This window comes from Mustela nivalis (assembly GCF_964662115.1).
Source record: "Mustela nivalis genome assembly, chromosome: 15".
Taxonomy (NCBI): Eukaryota; Metazoa; Chordata; class Mammalia; order Carnivora; family Mustelidae; genus Mustela; species Mustela nivalis.
In genome coordinates, this window is record NC_139034.1 from 36913500 (window position 1) to 36937745 (window position 24246).

Sequence of the window (24246 nt, forward strand, 5' to 3'; positions counted from 1 at the left end):
GGTTTCCCTCTCTGTTTTGCAGAAGAGGACACTGAGGCACAGAAGAGTTAAATAACTTGGCTGAGGTTACAGAGCAGGCTTCTTATGACCTGGCATCAGCCCTATGCTCTAACCACTGCACCATGTTGCTTCTTGACTTTGTTGTGTTGATTGAATAGTATTTCCGTGATGCTAGAACTTCAGTCAATTCGTAGGGCACCTGGTTAAGTTTCTGGCTCTTGGTTTTGGCTCAGGTCATGATCTCGGGGTTGTGAGATTTAGCCCCGCGTCAGGCTCTGCACTTGGTGCAGTCTCTGCCTGAGACTCTCTCTCCCTCTGTCCCTGAATTCTCTATCTCTCTCTCTCACTAAAATAAATAAATCTTTAGGGGTACTTGAGTGGCTCAGTGGGTTAAGCCTCTGCCTTCGGCTCAGGTCATGATCTCAGGATCCTAGGATGGAGCCCTACATCAGGCTCTCTGCTCAGTAGGAGGCCTGCTTCCCTTCCTGCCTTTCTGCCTACTTGTGACCTCTGTCTGTCAAATAAATAAATAAAATCTTTTTAAATAAATAAATAAATAAATAACAAATCTTAAAAAAAGAAAAAAAAAAAAAAAACTTGAGACAATTCCTCACTAAAGTACCAGCCATGTGGTAAGATTGTCAGTAAATAAGTTTTACTTTCTAGACTTCAATCCACGGATAATAGCTTAATTTTTTTTAAATTCTAGCATGGTATTTCTAACCCTTGCTCATCTGGACCCCAGGGTCTTTCCTTTGGCCACTTATTCCATATTTTTCCATTTTTTCAATAGTAACATCTTATAAAATTTCATTTTCTGTTTTCTTGACCAGTTTTCCTGGTTATCCAACTTATTTTGCCTCCCCGGAGGAAGCTCATCAACTGTCACCCCAGGAATTCATAAGAACTGAATGAATTCCTGTGGCCTTGTATGCAATGTCCCCTGCAGGCCGATGCCGCGTCAGCTCTCTCGGTGCTCCAGCCACAGGCTGAGGGTTAGAGAGGTTGCTCAGTTAGAGTTGCACACAAACCCCTGAATCTAGAAGTCCCAGCCATCAGCATGCCGCAGGCTGTTTCAGAAGAGAAGACTGGAAACAAGGAAGATCTTTCATTTTTATTTCCTAAGTCACAAGCTAAACAAGCTTAAGAACCACCAATCCCCAGTACATTTTGTCTTAGTTTTGCTATATCTCTTGCCCCTAGAGAAAAGCCACATTCCTGTCAAGTGTTACGTACTTTTTTAGATTGAGGAAAACTTTTAAAAATCCAGAAAATGTAAATAGAACTATATAACACCTACCCAGATTTATCACTGAGATTTAACAACTGTTAATATTTTTCTCAAATTGGATTCTGCTTTTCCTTTTACAGAAATAAAATGCTGTAATTATAGCTCAAGTCCCCTTCAACCACCACCCCAACCTCATCTCTCCCTCTTCAAGTCAGTCACTAATGTCAATTTAATTTATAACCTTCCAATCCTTTGTGGGTATTTTTTTTTAACTTGTAAAACACATTTTTGCTAAGAGAATTATTTTCTCACATGACTCCCATTATAAAATTAGGATTACTCTGATGGGGGAATGATTAAAAAAGGTTTCGGTCCTTAGTTGTAACAAAAATAAAAACAAACTCAAGTTTACAGCTGTTTCCATATCAGATTATCTGAACAGACTTAACATCACATCCTAACAAGGTACCTGCTCTTTTCTCTCTCTCGGCCTCTCCAGTAAGCTTGAGTGGCCGCTTTCTCACAGCACCCTTAGGTAAGCAGAGAGACTAAAGAAGTATCTTGGGCCAGTGCCCTCTACTTCTCAGGAGTCTTTCTATTTATTAAAATCTAAAATGCTTTATTAGGTGCTGCTCCTTATTAGTGAGGCAGATTCTGCTGTTGGCCAGACTCTTCAGATGCTGGCAGCAATAACAACAGCAGACAGGGATGGCATGAGGTGCCTAGATTAATTAAGTACATTTGTATCTTAATAGGATTGCTCAGTTCACAACTCCGTTAAGGATTTTCTGGTAACTGCAGTGTGTCTGTAGTATTTTGTACAGGAAGAATTCAGCACATTGCTAAAAAATCTAAGAATTGTTTCTGCTTTTTACGTCATTCATTCATTCGGTCAGTCAACAAATATCTAGAAGCAGAGCCTAAGATGAAAGTATTTGTGTAAGTAATTTTAGAGGGAGTGCCTTGAGGAAAAACTTGCAGAGAAGTGAAGGAGTTAGGATGCAGCTGTGGAAAAGAAATGGTTTTAGTTGAAGTCTGACCTCAGCCTTTTCATACAGAGCTCTGGAGCATGAATGACACTACCCAGTTATCCATCTGGAAGCAAGAGGGTCAGCCTTTTTTGCCCCCATATCAGTAAGTCATTGGTTATGGGCCTCCCCTCACCCAGGAGAGAATAAGGGGAACGTGTGACCTCCCAGGCATTTCCGGGCACAGTAGCTCCCCACTGGTAGAGGGCAGTTCTTTGGAGAAGGGTACAGCTATGAGCTTTCAGAAAGTATTGCTTCAATAGCCGGGGGCTAGGTGCATTTGGTGGTAAAGGCAATCTGTGGAGGGCACCGACACCATATACTACAAGAAACCTTTATGGAGGGACAGTGCAGTCCCTAGCATTGCTCTAGGCCTTGAAAAATACAGCAGTGAACAAGACAGACAAGGTCGTTGCTGTCATGAAGCTTTGTTTCTGCTGGTGAAGAGGAAATATGCAATAAATAAATAATACAATAAACAGAAGTATTGATGCTAGAATGGAAATTATGTGAAAATGTTTTAACGGCTAATGTGATAAGGATACAATGGACACATTTGCCAACAATGACCATCTTCATAATTGTGGTGGGATTTGCAGCAAGACAGACTAGCATTTCAGTAGCTCTGTGTGTTCTGGAGACTCCGTGGATAAATTGGCCCAATGCAAGATGCATCCATAAAAGATTACAGGTGACAGTGACTAGAGAGAGGGTGGTGAGAACTTAGGCTAGTGATAGGTTGAAATAAGACTCCAGCAAACCTCTCAAGGTACTGGGCCTAGCTAGGGTCTGATCCAGGGGAGTAGAATTAGAGAGAATTAGGGTACTGTGGGGGAATATTGGTGTGATAACCGGAAAATGGGGGACACAGAGGCAGAAGTATACGCGACTTGTTATAAATCCCCAGATATGAGATTATAACCTCTTTGAGCAAGACCAGTGAGTCATGTATCTCATTCCCTGATTAGAACGGGAAATCAGGAACAGCAGGGTGAGCCTGCAGCCAAATGAAACTGATTAAAGCAAGGGATAGGACTACGAGTTTTGCACACTGTACCAACAAAGGTGTCCTTTATATTACATGCGCACACACATTCTGAATGTAAGGGTTTTTTTTTTTTTTTAAGATTTTATTTATTTATTTGACAGACAGAGATCACAAGTAGGCCGAGAGGCAGGCAGAGAGAGAGAGAGGAGGAAGCAGGTTCCCTGCTGAGCAGAGAGCCTGATGCGGGACTTGATCCCAGGACCCCGAGATCATGACCTGAGCCGAAGGCAGCGGCTTAACCCACTGAGCCACCCAGGCGCCCCGAATGTAAGGGTTTTTTAACCAACTCTCAGTGACAGTGGTATACAATTGACTATCATTTTTCCACCAAGGACTCTTATTCTGCTTGTGCATTACTTAAACAGTGTTACTAATACTTTTTACTGGTTTCTGATCATAACTGGTTAGATGGCAATAATGCTGCAGTCAACCCTATTAATATGTTTTAAGATACGGTTTTCAGGAATGTGCTGTCAAAAAATCATAAACCATTTATTATAAATGGTTTATTATAAAACCATTTATTATAAAACTGAGCTAAAAGAAAATGGAAGCCTCACATTTAAAAAAAAAATAGTTATTTGAAAGAGAGAGCACGAACAGGAGGGGCAGCTGGAGAGGGTCAGATTTCACGCTGACCATGGAGCCCAGCTCGGGGCTCGATCTCACAATCATGAGATCACAATCTTAGCCAAACCAAGAGTCGGATACTCAACTGACTGTACCACCCAGGTGTCCTGGAAGCCTCACATTTTTAAAAGAAAGAAAGCATGAGTTTGGGTAACCTCTTTGAGGCCAAATTTTATTAGGGAGTTATTATAAAGATTAAATGACATATGTCACATGTAACTAGGACAGCGCCTGGCTTGTGGTAGGGAGCCAGTTAAAATTAAATCTCCTCTCTATAAGTCTGTGTTATCTTCTATCCATATATAGGTGAGTGCCACATCTTCTGCCCCTTCTTTTCTTGGCTTTGTATCTGCATTCTTCTTTTTAAAATACCAACATAGGTATCTCTGGGACATTTCAAATCTAAAATAGCCATCTTTTCATACCAAGCTTCTTTTGTCAGTGTCCTCCAACTCCCTTTCTACCTGGTTAATGGCAAGTGTCAGTAAAGGTGTGTTAATTACGTGATTGGGAATTGGTAAAATCATCCTCTTTTCCTTTCCCAAGGTCACTGGTAATACCTGGATTATTGCATTAGTTTCTTTTCCAGCACTCCAGAGCTGTAACCAAGTCCTTTCAATTCCATCCTTCTATGAGATTAGTATCTCCCTCCCTTCTCCTCTGGGCCGTAATTCTATTCCTCTATTCCATCTTTTGCCTAGATTATCACAGTAGTCCCCTGGCTAAGAACTCAGCCTCCAATATATCTTTCTCATGTTTCATGTTGTTCCAACTAATAAATTCGATCACTTACTGTCTTACTCAGAACCCTCTGATAACTCCCACTGCCAACAGCACCCAGTCCATACTCCTCAGTTTGGGCCCCATCTGCTCCTTCACTGGTCTTCCACCCTTTCTCTCCCACATACTTACGTGTAAGCCATATGAACTGCTTGTGATTCCCAAGTATCACATCCATATTCATGACTCCATAACTTGCCACATGCAGCTCGTATAGCCTGGAATGCCCTTTCTCATCAACTCGGCCTAGAAAAGTCTTACCCTTGCAGAATGGACAGTGGTTTAAAAGATGCTTGAAAAATAACTCTGGTTTGAAAAGAGTATTGATGTATAAACAAAATTGGCAGAAAATTATGTAAGTAACACCATCAGATAGTACATCTGATCTGATTGAAAAGCGAAAAGTCTCTGGAGTAAGGTTACAGAGGACATCACACATGAGTAGTGTTCTCTTCATAGTGTTTCAGAACAAAGATGGCTACAAAGAGGTTGAAAGCAGATTTGCGCAAAGTGCTACAGAAGTCTCCACTTTGATACTGCATATAAAACCAAGACTTTTAAAATAAAGCCAGAATTATTTCAGTGTTTTGTAAGGAGATAGAAACTAACCATGAAAAATTTTTACACTGCAGTCTCACTTGCAGTCTTATTGTAAAGTATTTAAAAGATCTGTTGAAACTACACATTTGTCTTCTAGAGTGTCAGGAGGTCACAATGTGTTGATGTGTATTCAAAGACTGTCAGAGAGATGCCCCATAACAAATATTTTAAAAATTAAAAAAAAACTTTAATTTGATCCTTCAGGGTAAAGTCATGCTTTAGCAGTAAGGTAGGAATAACTACTTAAAAAATATCTTTGGGGCATCTGGGTGGCTCAGTTCGTTAAGTGTCTGCCTCTTGATTTCAGCTCAGGTCCTGTACCCAGGGTCACGAAATCAAGCCCCACTTTGAGCTGTGGGCTAAGTGTGGAGCTTTCTTGGTATTCTCTCTCTGCCTCTCCTTCCCCTGCTGCCTCTGTCTCTCAAAGCAAAATAAAACAAAACAACAACAACAAAAAAAACTTCTTTTCAGAGAGCATTTTTAAATCAGGTGTTTATAACTGTTTCAATGGTTAGACTTTTTTGTTGCTAAAAATAATGTATTTCATCCTGTGATATTGTGATAGAGTAAGAAATACGTTTGGTCTTCATTCCCATTCCTGGCCTAGGAGCTTCTAAAACCCTGTAAGTTCCTGAGTAATAAAAGTATCATTCTTTTATAACATTGATCTTCTTCCCCAGTTTTAAGACCCTTGTAATCTCTGGAGTGAGACTGTGTCTTTTTGTATGCAACGAAGGTAACTACTGGGCTCCTGGATAGCTTCCAACTGGGTGGCTGGTTGCCAGAGGAACCAAGCCTACTGATTAGAGGGTTGGAACTTTCAGTTCCACCCTCCTACCTCTGGGAGAGGAGAAGAAGGGCACTGCAGATTAAGTTCATTACCTATGGCCAACGATTTAATCAATCATGTCTACTTAATGGGACCCCTATAAAAATCCTGAGCAGTGGAGTTTGGCAAGCTTCTGGGTTAGTGAACACACTGACATATTGGGGAAGATGGTATGCCTAAAGAGAGCGTGAAACCTCTATGCACATTCCCCTTTCTTTCCTTAACTTGCCTTATATCTCTCTTCCATTTGTCTATTCCTAAGTTGTATCCTTTGTAATAAATCAGGAGTAGTAAGTACAGTGACTTCCTAAGTTCTGTGAGCTATTCTAGCAAATTGTAGAACCTGAAAAGTGGGTCCTGGAAACCCCTGATTTAGAGCTGTTCTGTACAAAGTGTAGAAGGCCTGGGACTTGCCATTGGTGTCTGAAGTGGGGGCAGTCTCACAATACTGAGCACCAGACCAGTGGGGTCTGTGCTAACCCCATAGTTAGTGGAAGAATTGAATTACCCTGTAGACACCCAGTTGGTTTCTGCAGAGAATTAGAGAATTGTTGGGTATGGAAAGCCCACACATGTGGTATCAGAAGGTGGAAAATATAGAAATAGATCATATATTCCCCAAGTGTCTCATCTATACACTAAAACAATTTGAAATACAATTTCCTGATATGTTTAAAAATCTTACAAATGAAGAGTTGCCATGAGTTTTGAACTCATTTGTTCAAAATATAAAATGTGACATTGATTAGTTTGCAGAACCATTGATAGACATCAGGAGAGATGGAAATTCCCAAGCTTGAGTAACTAAATAGTTTATATGTCTGATAAATGAGAATGAAAGATGCATGTTGTGCAATAGGGAGTACAGTCAATGTTGCCCTTCTATTCAGATCTCCATGTCTTTGTGAGTGCTTTTTCAGCTACAGTAGTCATTAATGGGTCTCAAAACAAACTGAATTTAGGACTAGACCTTTATATCACACAAATACTAAAGTATTTCAGTCATCTGTTCTTCTGGAAAATATCCTTCTTTAATTTTTTTATTAATATATTTTTTATTGACATATAATGTATTATTAGCCCCAGGGGTACTGGTCTGTGAATTGCCAGGTTTACACACTTCACAGTGCTCAGCATAGCACATAACCTCCCCAATGTCCATAACCCAACCACCCTCTCCCTACCCACCTCCCCCCAGCAACCCTCAGTTTGTTTTTTGAGATTAAGAGTCTCTTATGGTTTGTCTCCCTCCCAATCCCATCTTGTTTCATTTATTCTTTTCCTACTCCCCAGACTCCCCACATTGCATCTCTACTTCCTCATATCAGGGAGATCATATGATAGTTGTCTTTCTCTGAATGTCTTATTTCGCTAAGTATTGTACCCCCTAGTTCCATCCACGTCGTTGCAAATGGCAAGATTTCATTTCTTTTGATGGCTGCATAGTATTCTATTGTATATATATATATACCACATCTTCTTTATCCATTCATCTGTTGATGGACATCTAGGTTCTTTCCATAGTTTGGCTATTGTGGACATTACTGCTATAAACATTTGGGTACAGGTGCCCCTTCAGATCACTACATTTGTATCTTTAGGGTAAATACCCAGTAGTGTAATTGCTGGGTCATAGGGTACTCTATTTTCAACTTTTTGAGGAACCTCCATGCTGTTTTCCAGAGTGGTTGCACCAGCTTGCGTTCCCACCAACAGTGTAGGAGGGTTCCCCTTTCTCTGCATCCTTGCCAGCATCCGTCATTTCCTGATTTGTTAATTTTAGCCATTCTGACTGATGTGAGGTGGTATCTCACTGTGGTTTTAATTTGTATTTCCCTGATGCTGAGTGATGTGGAGCACTTTTACATGTGTCTCTTGGCCATCTGGATGACTTTGCAGAAATGTCTGTTCATGTCCTCTGACCATTTCTTGATTGGATTATTTGTCCTTTGGGTGTTGAGTTTGATAAGCTCTTTATAGATTTTGGATACTAGCCCTTTATCTGATATATCCTTTACAAATATCTTTTCCCATTCTGTCAATTGTCTTTTGGTTTTGTTAACTGTTTCCTTTGCTGTGCAATATCCTTTAATTTTTAATGAGAACAAGTTTTTTGTTTTTATATATTTTAGAATGTATCTTATCAGAAAAAACTTTCACTGATAGTATATTTAGAGCCACTGACCTAGAACAGTCTTTGCTATTGTGCATGTCATTTATTATCACATTTCCATGTTGCCACCTCTGTCTCCTCTGCTGATCATAGAGGTCTCCCTAAGGGCAAGGATGTGTCTTTGAACTGCCTCCTTCAAGCATGATGTCTGGACAACGTGGTGGATGTTTGATAAATATTTGTTAAACAAATGAATAAATGCAATGTCTCCTCCTTCCCATCCATCTTTGAGCTATCCGGTTAGAGTCCTCTCTCTGAAATCAACAGGTGATTGGTGCTTCATTTCCATGAGATGAAAATCAAACCTTGAGCATGACATTTAAGAAAACTGAACACTCTAGCTCATCTCACCTGGCCAGCTCTACTCCCCTCCCTGCAAGTATATTCTAGACAGTGTTCCCCCAAATTTCTCTTGTATCATTGAACTTCTATCATTGAACGTTTGTCTGTTCTCTGCCTGGAAGCATTTTCTCCCTATACTTGCCAGTTAAAATAATATTTAATCATCAAGACTGTTCTCAGGGCACCTGGGTGACTTAGTCATTAAGCATCTGCCTTTGGCTCAGGTCATGATCCCCAGGGTCCTGGGAGTGAGCCCTGCATTGGGCTCCCTGCTCAGTGGGAAGCCTGCTTCTCCCTCTCCCACTCCCCCTGCTTTTATTTCTTCTCTTGCTGTGTCTCTGTCAAATAAATAAATACAAATCTTTAAAAAAAGAAAAAAAAAGACTCTGTTCTCTTTAGTCAAAATTAATTGCCTTTTCCTCTGTTCCCACTGAACTTTGTTTTAATTTCTGTTGTTGCCTTTCTCACACTCTGACATGAATTATATTTGTTTTATACCTCTCTGTCCTGTGTGCTTCTTGAGAACAGCATCTCTGATCTTTTAGAATCCATCATAGCTAATAATCTGCCTTCCGTGTTGGTAGTAGATCATACTTGTTTAATATACTCATGCATTCATTCATTCTTTGAACAAACATTTATTGCATGCCTAGAAGGTATGAGGCACGGTGGCAGGCACTAAATATATAGATGATACCCCCTGTGTATAGATGGTATGCTTGGTCCTCACAGTCTAGGAAAGGCATATTAGCAACTAAAAAGTTCTTCAGTGTAAAGTACTTTCTATCAGTTATTTCAACCAGGAGGATAGAAGTGAGAAACAAGTAATGCTTCAAAGAGGAGACAACATTTGAGCTGAACCTTTAAGGGATGGCCTGAATAGTTTGCCAGGCAAAGTGAGAAAAAGCAAAGAGAAACTTATCAGAAAAAATATACACAATTTGCACAGTGCTTAAGAAACTCCGAATAATTCATTACAGCCTTAGAATGTGTGACTGAAATAGTTGAGTGGAAGGCAACAAACATTATGGAACACCTGTTATATCCTGGTCACTTCTCTAGCTTGAGTGATTATGTCAGGAACAAAAGAGTTAAGAACCCCAGCCTTTATGTTTACATTCTAGTTGCTCGTGAAAGAGAGAGGCATGGAGAGAGTGAGAACAAGATAATTAAAATGCATAGTGTATCAGGTAGAAAGTGCTGTGGGGAAAAATAAAGCAGAGGAGGGAGCTGGACGAGGGCTTATAGTTTTTAATAAGCTGACCAGGGAAGGCCTCACTGAGAAGCTGACATTTGAGTAGCACTGATGGAGTAGCCTGTCTAATCTTTTGCCTCTTATAAACAACCCTTTTATTTTTGTAAGTTTCACCTTAGTATTCTTTACTTTCAGTACTCTTTTCCTTTTTTGGTATGGTTCTAGATCTCTCCTGACTAACAACCATAAATAAACACCAATAATCCCTAAACTCAAATGAGAGAACAGGACAAATGAACCACAGCCTCCTGTTCATCCTTTAAGAGTAGAAGAGATCGCCCAACAGGTGAGAGAACTTTTCAAGTCCCAACGGGACACAGGCTGCTTGGAGCTAATGGAAGGCCCACCAGCACAAGTCAGAGAGCGCTGTGACGGCCTTTGCAGTATCATTCTGGAGGCCCTCCATGGTGATTAGCCTGAAGAGTTCATAAAGCAGTGGAAACATGATGGCCACTTATAACCTCTCATTTACTTAATTTGGACTCAAGAAATAAGATAGCAAATGGGAGAGCAAAGGTGGCTAGAGGCTGGCCTGGCTCTGCTGTGCCAGCTCTCTTCAGCTCAGCCCAGTTTCCTACAGGTATTGGCTCAACTTCTCATGGCCACTTCTCTCATGGTGACTGAACTGTCTTTGTATTGAAACAACTGGGTATGTTATGGAATAGCCTTCAAAATCCCCATCAAAGGGCGCCTGGGTGGCTCAGTTGGTTGGACGACTGCCTTCGGCTCAGGTCATGATCCTGGAGTCCCGGGATCGAGTCCCACATCGGGCTCCCAGCTCCATGGGGAGTCTGCTTCTCCCTCTGACCTCCTCGCTCATGTTCTCTCTCACTGTCTCTCTCTCAAATAAATAAATAAAATCTTTTAAAAAAAAATCCCCATCAAATTTTAAGATAAAACTTAAGATGACAAAGAAATGTACTTAGAGCTCTGCTCCCATCCTCTGACCTCTAAGTCCTTGGAGGTATGTGTTCCTTCTGTGCCATTAAAATGACACTAGAGGCGCTCCTGGAGGGTACGGTCCATTAAGTATCTGACTCTGGGTTTTGGCTCAGGTCATGATCTCAGGTCATGACATGCAGCCTCGTGTTGAGCTCCACACTCAGCATGGAGTCGGCTTGGGATTCTCCTTCTCCCTCTACCCCTCCCACTTGTACCCTCTCTCTCCCCCCCCCTCTCAAATAGTCAATAAGTAAATCTTTAAAAAATAATAATAAAATGGGAGTGCCTGGGTGGCTCAGTGATTTAAGCCTCTATCTTGGGCTGAGGTCATGACCTCAGGGTCCTGGGATCGAGCGCTGCATCAGGCTCCCTGCTCAGCTGGAAGTCTGCTTCTCCCTCTGCCTCTCCCCCCACTTGTACATGTGCACCCTCTCTCTCTCTCAAATAAATAAATAAAATCTTTAAAAAATAAAGTAAGTACTATAAGTAGGCTTGCTGAACATAATAATAAAAAATAAATAAAATAAAATGGCACTGGAAAATGGCTGAGGCTGAAATGAACTCTTCAACTTTTGCTTCTAAAAGCAATATAGCTTATAACACCCAGTGCTCATCTCCACACAGTACATCAAAAACTAATGATGTACTATATGTGGGCTAATTGAACATAATTTAAAAAAAAAAGCAAATAGCTTATAAATAAATAAATAAATAAATGTGATATAGCTTGTTTTTCTTATGATGCAGTAGCATTTTCCTTTAAGAAAAAGCTCTGATAAAAGCTTAATAAATTAGTAGGTATATTACAGAAAACTTAAACATGGATTTCCTTTAAGAGTTCTCCAGCTACAATGCTTATTTACATCCTATTTTTCTACTTGACCTGAGTACTTGAAGTGTGATAAATTTAACACTGAGCATTGTGAGTTTTTTAAGTTGATGAACAGTCAAAAATGAGGATAACTCAAGATTATAGTATACCGAATAATATTATGACATATACAAAATGCAACTTATGTAGCGAGTTTTAGGCAATCAGTATTTCATGGAAAATGTATTCCGGATTATTAACCAGAAGACACGTGCTGAGCCAGCATCATGGAGGGCTGGCAGACATAAGTCTTCTGATGGCCTTCAGAAGCAGCAGGCTGTTTCTCATTTGTCTTAAGAGATCATATATAGGTATTTCAGGGCGCCTGGGTGGCTCAGTCATTAAGCGTCTGCCTTTGGCTCAGGTTATGATCCCAGGGTCCTGGGATCGAGCCCTGCATTTGGTTCCCTGCTTGGCAGGAAGCCTGCTTCTCCCTTTTACTCTGCTGCTTCCCTGCTTGTGTTTCCTCTCTCACTGTTTCTCTCTCTGTGTTAAATAAGTAAATAAATAAATAAATAAATAAATAAATAAAATAGGTATTTCATTTTCATTTTGAATAAAATGAGAAAATATCTGGTAAATGATAAAATATCTGGTAAAAGATCATCTGATATTTAATCTCACGCAAGGTCTAGTTCATACCGTACCAAAGATGGCACCTTATTAGTGTGGCGACTTAAGTTCACTTAAATATATTATGAATTTAAGCTCATCGGGGGAAGGAATTTCTACCTGTTTTGTTCACAGATACTTCTCCAATATCTACAGTGATGCCCGTTAGTAAATGTTCAGTACATACTTACTGAGGGAAGGATTCAGTAATATCCGGATATAGAAGGGTATGCACTTATTAAATTTTGGCTCTATCACACTTTTATGTTATTACCCAATTACTGAGGCTTTTAAAAAATATAAATTACTCATTACTATATTTTCTGATAAAGATTTACCCAGTGGACACTGTGTTCCCCAGCCTTACACATTTTTATCTGTGTGTGTATTTTTGCCCACTCACTCAGCTTTGCAGCTGAATCTGCATTTTGTTCTTCTATTCTTTTTTAAAAACATTAGTAAATGCATTGTTTAATGTCAGGGGGAAAGGGAAATAAGGGACCGCTATAACCATTTTTCTTTTTTTGCTGGAAAAGGGGAAATGAAGTTCCCACAAAGAAATTAGATCATGTTGAGTTCCTTAAATTGACCAAGTCGGGGAGCTAGTTTTCAGAGAAGAGACAAGATCCAGTCTTTAAGTTTATCATTTTAGTTGATTTATTTTTAAAGGCTGGACAGCTCAGAACTTTCAGATTTAGTTAAAAGATTTGATTATCAGCATAGCTTTGCGTATTGGAGGAATTTCTTTTTAAAGAAGTGTTAATATAGTGCTAGGAGATGTGAGGAGGGAAGCAGATTTTGAAAATGAGGCATATTTTGAAATGTTTAGCTTCCATTGGATGACTGCTTTGCTGTGGCTGTTTTCTACCTGCTGTTCGCAGTGAGAACCTACCCCTGAAGGGTGAAGTGTTGCATCACAGTGGACTTCCTTCCATAAATATTATCCCCCTAATGTCTTCCTTTCTTTTATGGTTTGTTAGGATTTTTTGCATCTGGACACATTAGTGATGAGTGATTGACTACTAAATAAACTGTTTGTCCTCCCAAACAGCTATTTTAAGAGCTGGAGTCTTTTCAGTCACTTTGGCAGAAATAATATTTTGCTTATCTTATTAAAAAGACTTTTCCCTCAAAGCATTCAAAGCACAAACAATAATACTATTTCTCTCTCCATTTTGAGCTTCCTTGCTTTCTACTCTACTACATTCCTCATATATTCTGTTTTAATTCCCTTTGTAGAAATGAGTAATCCTGGGCTTTGAGAGATTAAGTGATTGACCAACGTTGGAAGACTCAGATTTAGGCCAGTGCTGGTAATCACAGTAATCACAGCTAATTTGTGTCTTTTTTTTTTTTTTTTTTTTTTTTTTTTTGTATTGTATGCTGGATTGCTGTATTAGTGGCTATTTCTGTATGAGGGCCTTGGGAAGTTTCTTAACATGACAAAATGTTTTTGCCTTTTATAGGCAAGGGTAGGAAATGGTGTGTTGCTATTCAGGAGAGCCCAGAATGTTTGTAAACATTGTTTAAATCTTAAATTTGTTGCCATTAGCTATGTCTAAATACCACTCTCTGTTTTATTGGTGAAAATTACTATTTGTGTCCCTTACCTTTATTTCATTGATTATTTAAAATAAGCCTGTGGAAGTGATATTCTTGATGATGCCAGGAACTCTTTTTCACTTGAAAATATCTTTCAGCATCATTTACTTTTCAATCAGTGATGTTATGCTTATCTATTTTTGGCAAAAATTACTCTTTATTTCTATTTTCATGATCATCCCTCTTTTAAAAATATTCAACACATATTTGTTAAGTGCCTCCTGTGTGCCATATTCTCTCTTTCCTTTCTCATGTTTGACTTATATTAGCAAGCAGTCTGTTCCTATAGCCAATTTTATTTAATGAACTATGAAATTAGAGATAATTTTTATTAGCTGTTTGAAACTCTCAGGTGTCTTCTTTCTTCCTTCAGTCCTATGTTTAACTACTGTTGTTTTCCTAAAAGAAAGCTGACCATAACCAATTTAAACGTAATTTACTAAAATACTGTTTTCAAAATAAACGTCACTATTTTGAGATCACTTGCTCCTCTGTTAATTAGAAGGTATTAGCTTAATGTACCTTTACAAGCAACATTCCAAGAACAGATTGGGCTTGCTCTCCAGAAGCTAATTTTCTTTTTCCTTATTTTGACAAAAACCTGGTCTTTATATAATTACTTCCATTGCATCAGGAATAAAATTAAATTTCTATCGAAACATTAATAACTCTAATTTTTTTTAAAACTCTTAAATAAAGAGTTAAAAGACTAGAGTTTAGCACCATATTTCTTTGAGTAGCCCCTTTATCTACACAGGCCTTAATTGATAGACAGCTTTGGTCTGCAGGATAGGGAGAAGTGAGAACATTTATGTCAGCAATTAGCTGAACAGTCTAATTAATTCAGTATTACAGATAGCAGTTATATACTGGAAAACCATCTTTCAATTAAACCTTAGGCTAAGGAAATGTGATTTAGGTGTATTTTAAATTTCCTTCTCCCCAATATTGTTGAAATCATTTAAACTTTTATGAGCTTTTACTTCAAAGCTGTTCTTGAGAGGAAAAAATCGTAATAGAATTAAAATTGTAGCAAATAAAATATTTTCTTAGGTCTATTGCCTATTTGTATGGAGAACTAAAATCTTTGATCCAAGATGTTCCTATATACAGAGCAATGATTTTAGTCAATGTTTCTGCAAAGGAATTATTATATTGACTTTAAGAATCCGTTCATATGCTACTTGTGACAGTAATGATTACCTTATCACTTAACTAAGTTGAACTTTATAATATTGTAAGGTACCTTGAAAAAACAAGCTTTTTTCTTGTTGTATTAGTACTCTAGAGTAGATAGTAGGGTATTTTCCACTCTTATGTAACTAGTGAAACTTACTGTCATATAAGCTGAACATTTTTTCTAATTGCATATTATTTGACATATTTTACTAACCTTCGCTTTTCCTTTGATGTATAGGATGGAGGATCAATAAAAAGAATAGAACAAAACTACTCTTTTTCCTTTAAATTCCTCTTTCTCACAGAGTGTTCCACTAAAAGCAATGTTTTCCATTTGTATTCATTCTCATTTGTAGTCCCTTTTGGAAATCATCTGATTTGTGCATGTTCCATCAAACTATGGTTTTTATTTCTAGCACAGAAGTTTTTTGATAAATCTAATTTGGCAAGTTGTATCCTATCTGAATTCAAGTGTTAGAGAACAATTATATTTGCCTTTTTTAAATTGGTATTCAGCTTGAATTTCCTTCCCACTGACAATGATATAAGAGTTCCTTTTTCTATTTTGGTGCTGGAAGGTGTCATGTTGTTGCCCATTAAATATGTGACGAATGAGGTGAGAAATTCATTATATTGCTATAAAAATCTGTGTGAACACATCTCTTTCTCGTCCTCACCCCCCCTTCTGTATTGCTAGAATATTAACAGTGAAATTAGTTAAACTGTGTTCTTATTTGTTTAAAACTCTAAAAATTAACTTTTTAGTAGAAGATAGCATAAAGTATGTCCTACAGGAGACTTATAAGACCCAGGAATACGGAAAATGAGTGTATGACTAGTTATCATTACAATATATATTATTCCTACTAAAAGTTGATAAGTACCAAGAAAGTGTCACAATATGCTTTCACTTTTCTTAACATCTTCAAGGATTTATTTCAAACACATTTTAATTTTATTTTTAGCCAATATGAAAGAAAAACATGGATTTCTTTGTAAAGTATAGTGCTTGGGCTATAGGAAGCAGTAGATCACCGGACAGGCATCAGACCCATAGGATCCAGAATCTTGAGAATGGGAGCTTGGAATAGAGGTCAAGAAGGGCAATAGGCCAGATCTCCAGGGAATTCACTGAAGAAGCCAGTCGCCAGTTAGTCAAATTCGAGGGAGAAGCCTTTCAAGCTAGGCACAAAGAAGCTGGAAGTCTAGAAATTGTAAATGCCGATAATTGTGTTGCCAATATACCTGCTCAGGCCCTGGTAAATGAGGACTCTAGTGGAGGAGTTACTCAGAGTTACTCATAATTTAGTAATTTAATAAATCTAAATTCAACTCAGTTGGAGTCCATGATGGACATAAACCGTATTCCCAGTAATCCCTTGACTAGTCAACCCCAAGTGTCCGTCTTGATATGACTGTACTTTCTAATGTGTACTTATAAATTAATAAAATATATATAATATATATCAAATATATAATAAAATATTCTATATTAATATATTGTTATATTTTGTTATAATATTAATAAAATATTATAAATAAAGATTCCTAACATCTAGGTGAGTAAGTCTTAATCTAATCCAACATTTACTAAAGTAAGCTCTATATTCAAGATTCTTTGTTAAAAAGGGGAGGGAGTTCCATGATCCAATAAATTTGGAAATCCACATTCTGTATATTGTATTATAAGCTACAGTGTCGATTTTTAACTTTTAGCATTTTTGTCATTTTGTTCATGCATTCATTTATTCAACGAATATTTACTAAATACATCCTGTGAGCCAGACATCCATTAGATGCTAGGAACAGGAGGAGGGACAGATAGATGTGGTCCACAGTCTTAAATCTTAGAGTCTGTGTAGAAAGATATTAAAATAAGTAATTACAATACAGTGTGTTAGTGGAATAAGGGAGATCCAGCGCTCAAAGGGGACATAGAGTAGGGTCACCTAACCTGTCTCAAAAGGGTCAAGGAGAGGATTGCCTAGAACCAACTATGCTAAAACCTGAAGATAGGTGGAAGTTAGACAGGCAAGAACTTTCAGTCACAACAAAAGCAAGAATGAGATTAACAAATTGCCAAAGCTGACATGTACATAGACTCTTTTTGTCCTCCATACGCTGTGCCAGCGACTTTCCCAGTGTTCCATCATCAAGCCTCCTGGTGGGGGTTGTATTACTAACCGAGATCAGATGGCTAATAAATAACAAGAACTAGAATTTCAACCCTGATTGGTCAGACTCCAAAATCATCTTTCCAGTACCCCACAACTGCTTCTCAAGGTAGTTGACCAATTTTGATTAAATTTGTCTTGCTAAATCAAAAACTCGCTAGAATGATGTCTCAAGTTTGCTTTATTTGTGAGTGTTGTATGGTATTTATTGTTTTTTTTAAGAGATACACATGTGATAAATGGTAGCATTTGGGGAGAAATTTCAGAAGCACATTATACCTCTAAGGCCTGAGGTTTACAACCCAAGTCTCACACATAGTAGGTACTCAAAAGAACACAACTGTAACTCCATTCATTACTTGAATAAGTGGTAGGGTAGTTTGAAAAGATGACTTTGAATTCTTATAAAGAAAGATGCTATTCACATTTTTAAAGTAATTTAATTCTCCATGTGACATGATCAAGATGGCTGTAGGATTTTTTATTTTTAAGAGTATATGTAGAAGATGAAGATAGAAAATTGGTCCCCTTGAACATGTATAGGACTTCCTATTACCTGTAGTTTATGTACATATTTTTGGAAAAAATATTATTAGGTGATATGAACTTCATATCTCATCATGTGAGGAAGTCATAGCTCACTATTAATAATTCAAATATCCTGATCTAAGGAAGGTCTGGTTCATACTAGCAAAGAGATTTAAGAAAATGAAAAGGATTGCTTTAATCCTAGGAGAAATGTTCAAAAATCTATGGTTCTGGGATTGAGGTGAGACAGTCTGGCTTTTGCACACAATGATGGCAGTTTGGGCCAGAATGTGTAATTCACAGAATTGCTTTTAATTGGCCACATGAGCTCACCAGTCATCACCAAACCCGCCATAAAAATTCTTTTCAAATAATATAAATATTTTTTCTTTAATGCAAGATTCTCTGTTTCTTTAATGCAAATATATCAAGATTCTCTGTTTCTTTAATGCAAATATATCTTTTTAACCTCTCCTCTTCACCCTCAGAAGGTAATTTTGAGGAGTGAAATGGTCACAAGGGAAATTCCTAGAAGGAAAAAGAGAAGTAAAGAACCTGAGTAATCTGTAAAACCTGAATGGATTCCTAAACACTTGTAATTTATATTCACACCTACAAAATAGTGTTGCTGAATGGGATTGCATTTTTTATTATTCATTTTGAGAAAAGTAGGATGGTGAACAAAAACTTAAAAAGAAGTCCTCCTGTGCTATATTTTTACTCATGTCAGTATATTTTCTTACTAACTATAAAATGTTTTGTTTTAACTTTAGGGACACCACAGTACAAACTCTTACTCTTCAGCCTTCTGTTAAAGATGGACTAATTGTGTATGAAGATTCACCTTTGGTTAGTAATCCAACTTTATGAATATTCTCGACTATATTTTTTTGAATGGTAGTTGTATTTCAGCCTTTGAGAGGGTGATTTGTGAATTTCCCCTGTATTTTGATAGATTTCAGTCTTAACAGGAAAACATTCATATGTCACTTGGGGAGTGGACATTTAAATACAGATAATTGAGAAAATAAAATGTTTTCTTATTCTGTTCCCTCTTTGGAGTGATATAGGGAATGAAAGGAATCCTCTAATGATTTCTTTATCATTCCAGAATTTTTTTTTTAATTTGCTCTTTTCAAATATGTAGAGTTTGAAATTAGATAACACTTCTAGAATTTTTTTTAAGATTTTAATCAATAAAATATTAGCCCCATGTTTTGGGTAGCTGGAAAGACCAGTTCCTCACTTTCTCACATAAGACCCAAAGAAATGCTGGCCTTCCAGGTGTGTCCCTCTGTGTGCCTTTGTATCAAAGGCACAAATACACCAACATGAGAACCTCTGTGGTCAGAGGTTTTCGAAGTGCTTGAAGTCTTTAGAATCTCCTTCCTGAATTCCCCCAGGTTGGGCCTGAATTTCCCTGAACAGAGATGTGAAGGCTGAAGTTGGATTATTGTTAGAAAGTTATTTATTTTCTCTCTCTTTTTAAATTTGGTTTACTTTTGCCCTAAAATTAGAAAGAAAAACCCTTACCAACTTTTTTTTTTAGAATATGAATAAAATATTTGTGGTAGAGGGAATCAACTATTTCTCAATCTGTATTTCCTTAAAATTATTTGCCAAAACTATATAATGAGAAAATTTTATTGTATGGTTTATTTTATGTTATGAGAAATTTCTTACTATTAAAAAAATAAGCTTTAGGTTTACATTTAAATTCATTGAACAGGGATGCCTGGGTGGCTCAGTTGGTTGGGCAGCTGCCTTCAGCTCGGGTCATGATCCCAGCGTCCTGGGATCGAGTCCCACATCGGGCCCCTTGCTCGGCGGGGAGCCTGCTTCTCCCTCTGCCTCTAGCCTGCCACTCTGTCTGCCTGTGCTTGCGCTCGCTCTCTCTCTCTCTAACAAATAAATAAAAAATCTTTAATAAATAAATAAATAAATTCATTGAACCTTCCCCCTTCCTACCTTCTTTCTCTTCATAGCGTCACCATTAATCAGACTCCTAAGACCTAGAGCTCCTTCCTCTTTTTCCTTTCCCTACTTCTCATCTAATCAGTTGCCAAGACTATAGCATATACCTCCAAAAAACTCTCAGATCAGTTTAATGCTTTTGATTTCCACATTTCCATGCCTTTTCTAAAATCAGGTCCCTCAAACCACTTTTCTACCAAATTATTAGAGTAATCCCCTTTTAGTCCATTTGCATATTGCTGCCAGATAGAACATCTTAAAGTGTAGCTCCAAGCTTCATTTCTATCATGCCTGAACACATAAGTCTTTATGAATTTATTATTTTATGAGATAAAGTACGTATTTCTCAGTCTGGCAATCAAGTTTTTAGTAGCAGAGACCTGACCTACCCTTTCAGACCCTGTTCTCTCTTTTCTCACATTTAATTTCTGCCTCAGCGAAGATAGACTACTCATACTCACTTTTCCCTAAGTATTCCCAGGATTTCTTGAGTTTCACCATTGATTCCCTTTTATTTTGAATGCCCACCTCACCATCCGTTCTGCTCTATTAAAATCCTACACTCTTTTAGAGCCCTAACAAATGCATTTTGATAATCCACTCTTGATTATGATGTCTCGGTCTTCTTAACTCCCAAGGCACTTTAATTTCTGTATTTGTTATACTTATTTTAAATCTCCCCTACTCTGGGTGTAAAGTGCGGACATCACCAACGTAGGAATAATTATGGTGCTAAAGGGAACTAAAGTGATTACCGCAGAGTTAACAGTTTAGTAACAAGGTGAAGCTTTTGGTGGAGATTCATAAATTTTGTTTCCAGCTCTGCTACACAATTTTTTTTGTGGTAGTACATCCCTAACTTAAATAAAACTAGCTACTATTATAAACCCAAACCAATGAGTGATAAAAATGTTTAAACATTTGTTTCATTTTGTTTGTTTATGATAAATGTCCTGTCGTTAAAGGTTAAAGCAGTAAAGTTGGGTCATGTTCTGGTAGTCGATGAGGCCGACAAAGCCCCAACAAATGTCACCTGTATTTTAAAAACTCTAGTGGAAAATGGAGAGATGATTCTAGCAGATGGAAGACGCATTGTTGCAAGTGAGTATAAGAAAGCTTTTATTACATGCAAAGTTCATGTCTTTGGTATCAAATCGCACACTTAGCTGGCCACTTATCTGCAAGTAACAAGCATAAGGTCATTAGAACTGAAGTTGTCTGTATTGACAGTCATTTATAAAAGTCAGTACATGGGAATCTATCTTTGTCTGTTTGACATTTTTATTGCTGGAGTACACCTTTGAAAATTTTCATAGTAGTTTTAAGATAAATCGGCTTTATATTTTTCTACTCTGAGAATACCAACTATAATCCTTTTATACTTATTTTTCCATTATTGTGTGCAATTTATTTTCTTTTGTTGTTATCTGGATTTTTTAAAAGCTCTAGCATGTTTCTATGACTTATAATATTAAAATTAATTTTATTATTACTCAATTAGAAAAAATTACCAAGGATTTTATATGGGTGAATCCATATAAAATGTATATACACACACACATGCACTTGCACATACACACACACACCCCATCCTCACTTTGGACTATCTTCTTTCTTTTATTTATTTATTTACTTTTTTTTACTTGTTGTTAGGAAAACTGTAGATCCATGAGTCTCATCAGTCTGTTTAACCTAAAGACAAATTGTCTGATGTGACATGAGAATATTTTCTAGTTTCTAATTTAATGCTTTTGTGTGATGAAAAGACTTGAACATCTGTAACTAGCCATTGAAAATATATATAGCCAATAGCAGGGTAACCATAAAAAATTGAGACAAATAACTAAAATCTTCAATAGTCAAAGAGAATATATAAAGAAAACCCATTAGAAATACACAGGTACATCACGAGAGGGGTTCTTCAACATTATCATTGGAAGATGGCAATTTCAAAGCCTAGGAAATTAGCATAAAACATAAATAATATAAGCATAAGTAAATAATAAAAATATTCCAACATGCCAGCTTCACAGTGAATTTATACAAAAAATGAGAATTTGAGCTAGATAGCCTGAATGCTACCTCTTAGATCATTCAGTCTCTCAGGATTAAAATTCTGCCTGCCCTTTTTAGATACATTTTGAGGATAGTGACTGGAAAACAAGAACTGCTGAAACAAAACTGTAGTTAAAGAATGATTATCTCTTGATGACTGTCTACATTTTCTAATACATTTTAGAAGAGTAATCTAGAAGAAAAGGAGTCATCCTAATTTTTAAACTCCCAATTTAATTGTATACAGTATTTTAAACACAAGATCCCCTAAGGCCTTCTAAACATGGTTTCTTAAAGCCTCACTTCTAGGGCCTTGTTTTCCATTTTCTTTCCTTTTCAAGTTTTCATTTTTTATTATTATTTTTATTTTAGTTAACTAATTAAATTTTGCCTGTGAGGCATACCCTTTATTTACCACAACTAAAATTAACAGGGATCAAACATTAAGGATATTAATTATATTTAGCATATGAATATATGGCATATTTGAAAGATTGTATTAAAAAGGATAAGTGTAGGTTCTTATAGACTCATCGGAAATAAAATTACAGGTGTTTCACAGCTATCCTTTTTAAAAGACGGCCAGCCTAAGGCTGGAATTTAAATAAAACCAGATGACAGGTGCTCCTGAAAATAACCACAGTAAAGTTTTTACCAACTGAAATTATTGTCTAGACTAGCAGTTCTATCTGAAATGTACATCAGCCAGTAGAACATAATACTCAACTTCTTTACTACCTTTTTGACATTTACACAAAGGAAGCTTCCATGAACTTGCAATTACTTATTTTAAAAACTGAAGTAGAATCCTTTAATTGGAAATAAATCAACATTGTGAGCTGACTAGGTGCTTATGGCCTTTATTCTGTGGTAAGTTTCAGGGTAGGTAATCTAAAGTCACTCCTTAATTGCATAACAACAGGCAAAGTGATGCAGCTGCTGATCTCATGAAATCTAAAGGATGTTTGGGTCATCCTTTGAGTGTCCTTTGGATTATCCTTTGTTATGGATTCTTTTTTTTTTTTTTAAAGGCATAATAGCATCACAAGTCAGGTTTCAATACTGCAAGATAATATTTGGACAAGTTTGCCTTTTAGATGTACACTGAATTTACATAAAAATACAAGTCCCTGTAAAATTGAGTATATGTTTTATCAATATTCTGTTCTTAAGTAAACGTTCTCAAGAAAGTTTTTTTTTCCTGTAACCAAATTTTGACAACCAGATTTTTAGAGTTTTTTATGATGGAGCAGCAGGATTCCTTACATTATTTTAAAGACTATAACTTGGTATTCTTAAGAATTATCAAATATCAATGAAGACTAAATAGAAATTCTGTTTTTCAGATTCTGCTAATGCTAATGGAAGAGAAAATGTTATTGTGATTCATCCTGACTTTAGAATGATTGTCTTGGCCAACAGACCTGGATTCCCTTTCTTAGGCAATGATTTCTTCGGTACTTTAGGTAAAAACAATAATGAAAACAATAACAAAAATATTAATAACAATAATAATCTTAGTAACAATGCTGAAGTGGCTGTCACTGAATGCTGCTGTGTACTGTGTCATCATCACAACTACCTTGTGAGAATATTTGTTATCCCCACTATAGAGAAGGAGAATATTGGATATTCAGAGGCATCCTTTTTTTTCTGGCATCACTTAGGTAAGGGTATTGGAGTTTGGCTTCATATTGAAGTCTCTCTGATTCCAGAGCCTATTTTCTCAAACAACTACATTATGCATTGTTGTTCAGGGCCTCTTAGTATAAAACACAATAAGGAATGGTTTGTAGTCTTTTGTTTTTGTCACATCCCCCTGAGAGTTTGAGACCAGCTCTGAGAAGACTGATTCGCATGGATCAGAATGGTCCTGAGATAAGCTTCATCATCAGGAGCCTTTTAGAAGGACTTCTCTTCTGTATAGCAGGAATTCTGGATAACAATAATTCTCATACTCAGTATGAAGCAGGCACAGACTCCTAGTAGGATTCTTGATCTAGCAATTCCATATCAACAAATTTATTCAAGAGAATTACCCGTGCAATGATTTAAGTATAAAGATAGGTGATAGAGCATTGTTTACATAGCCAAACAATGGAAAGAACCCAAATGTCCATCCCTGAGATCATGACCTGAGCTGAGATCAAAAGTCAAGAGATTAGGTGATGGACATTGGGGAGGGTATGTGCTATGGTGAGTGCTGTGAATTGTGTAAGCCTGATGATTGACAGACCTGTACCCCTGAAATAAATAATACACTTTATGTTAATTTAAAAAAAAAAAAAAAAGCAAAAACGAGGCAAGATACTCAGGATGCCTGGTGGCTCGTTCAGTTAAGCAGCTGCTCAGGTCATGATCCCAGCATCCTAGGATTGAGACCTGCATTGGGC

At 37.2% G+C, this 24246-nt stretch overlaps 1 protein-coding gene across 1 annotated transcript in view; it reads left to right on the forward strand.

Moving 5' to 3' along the window:
* VWA8 (von Willebrand factor A domain containing 8) overlaps window positions 1-24246 on the forward strand; it is a 322462-nt gene that overhangs the window by 167111 nt on the left and 131105 nt on the right. The window contains exons 22-24 of the mRNA XM_082701350.1: window positions 18598-18673; window positions 20764-20899; window positions 23200-23319. Of these exons, the coding sequence (XP_082557476.1) occupies window positions 18598-18673; window positions 20764-20899; window positions 23200-23319 (332 nt within the window). The remainder of the gene's footprint in view (window positions 1-18597; window positions 18674-20763; window positions 20900-23199; window positions 23320-24246) is intronic.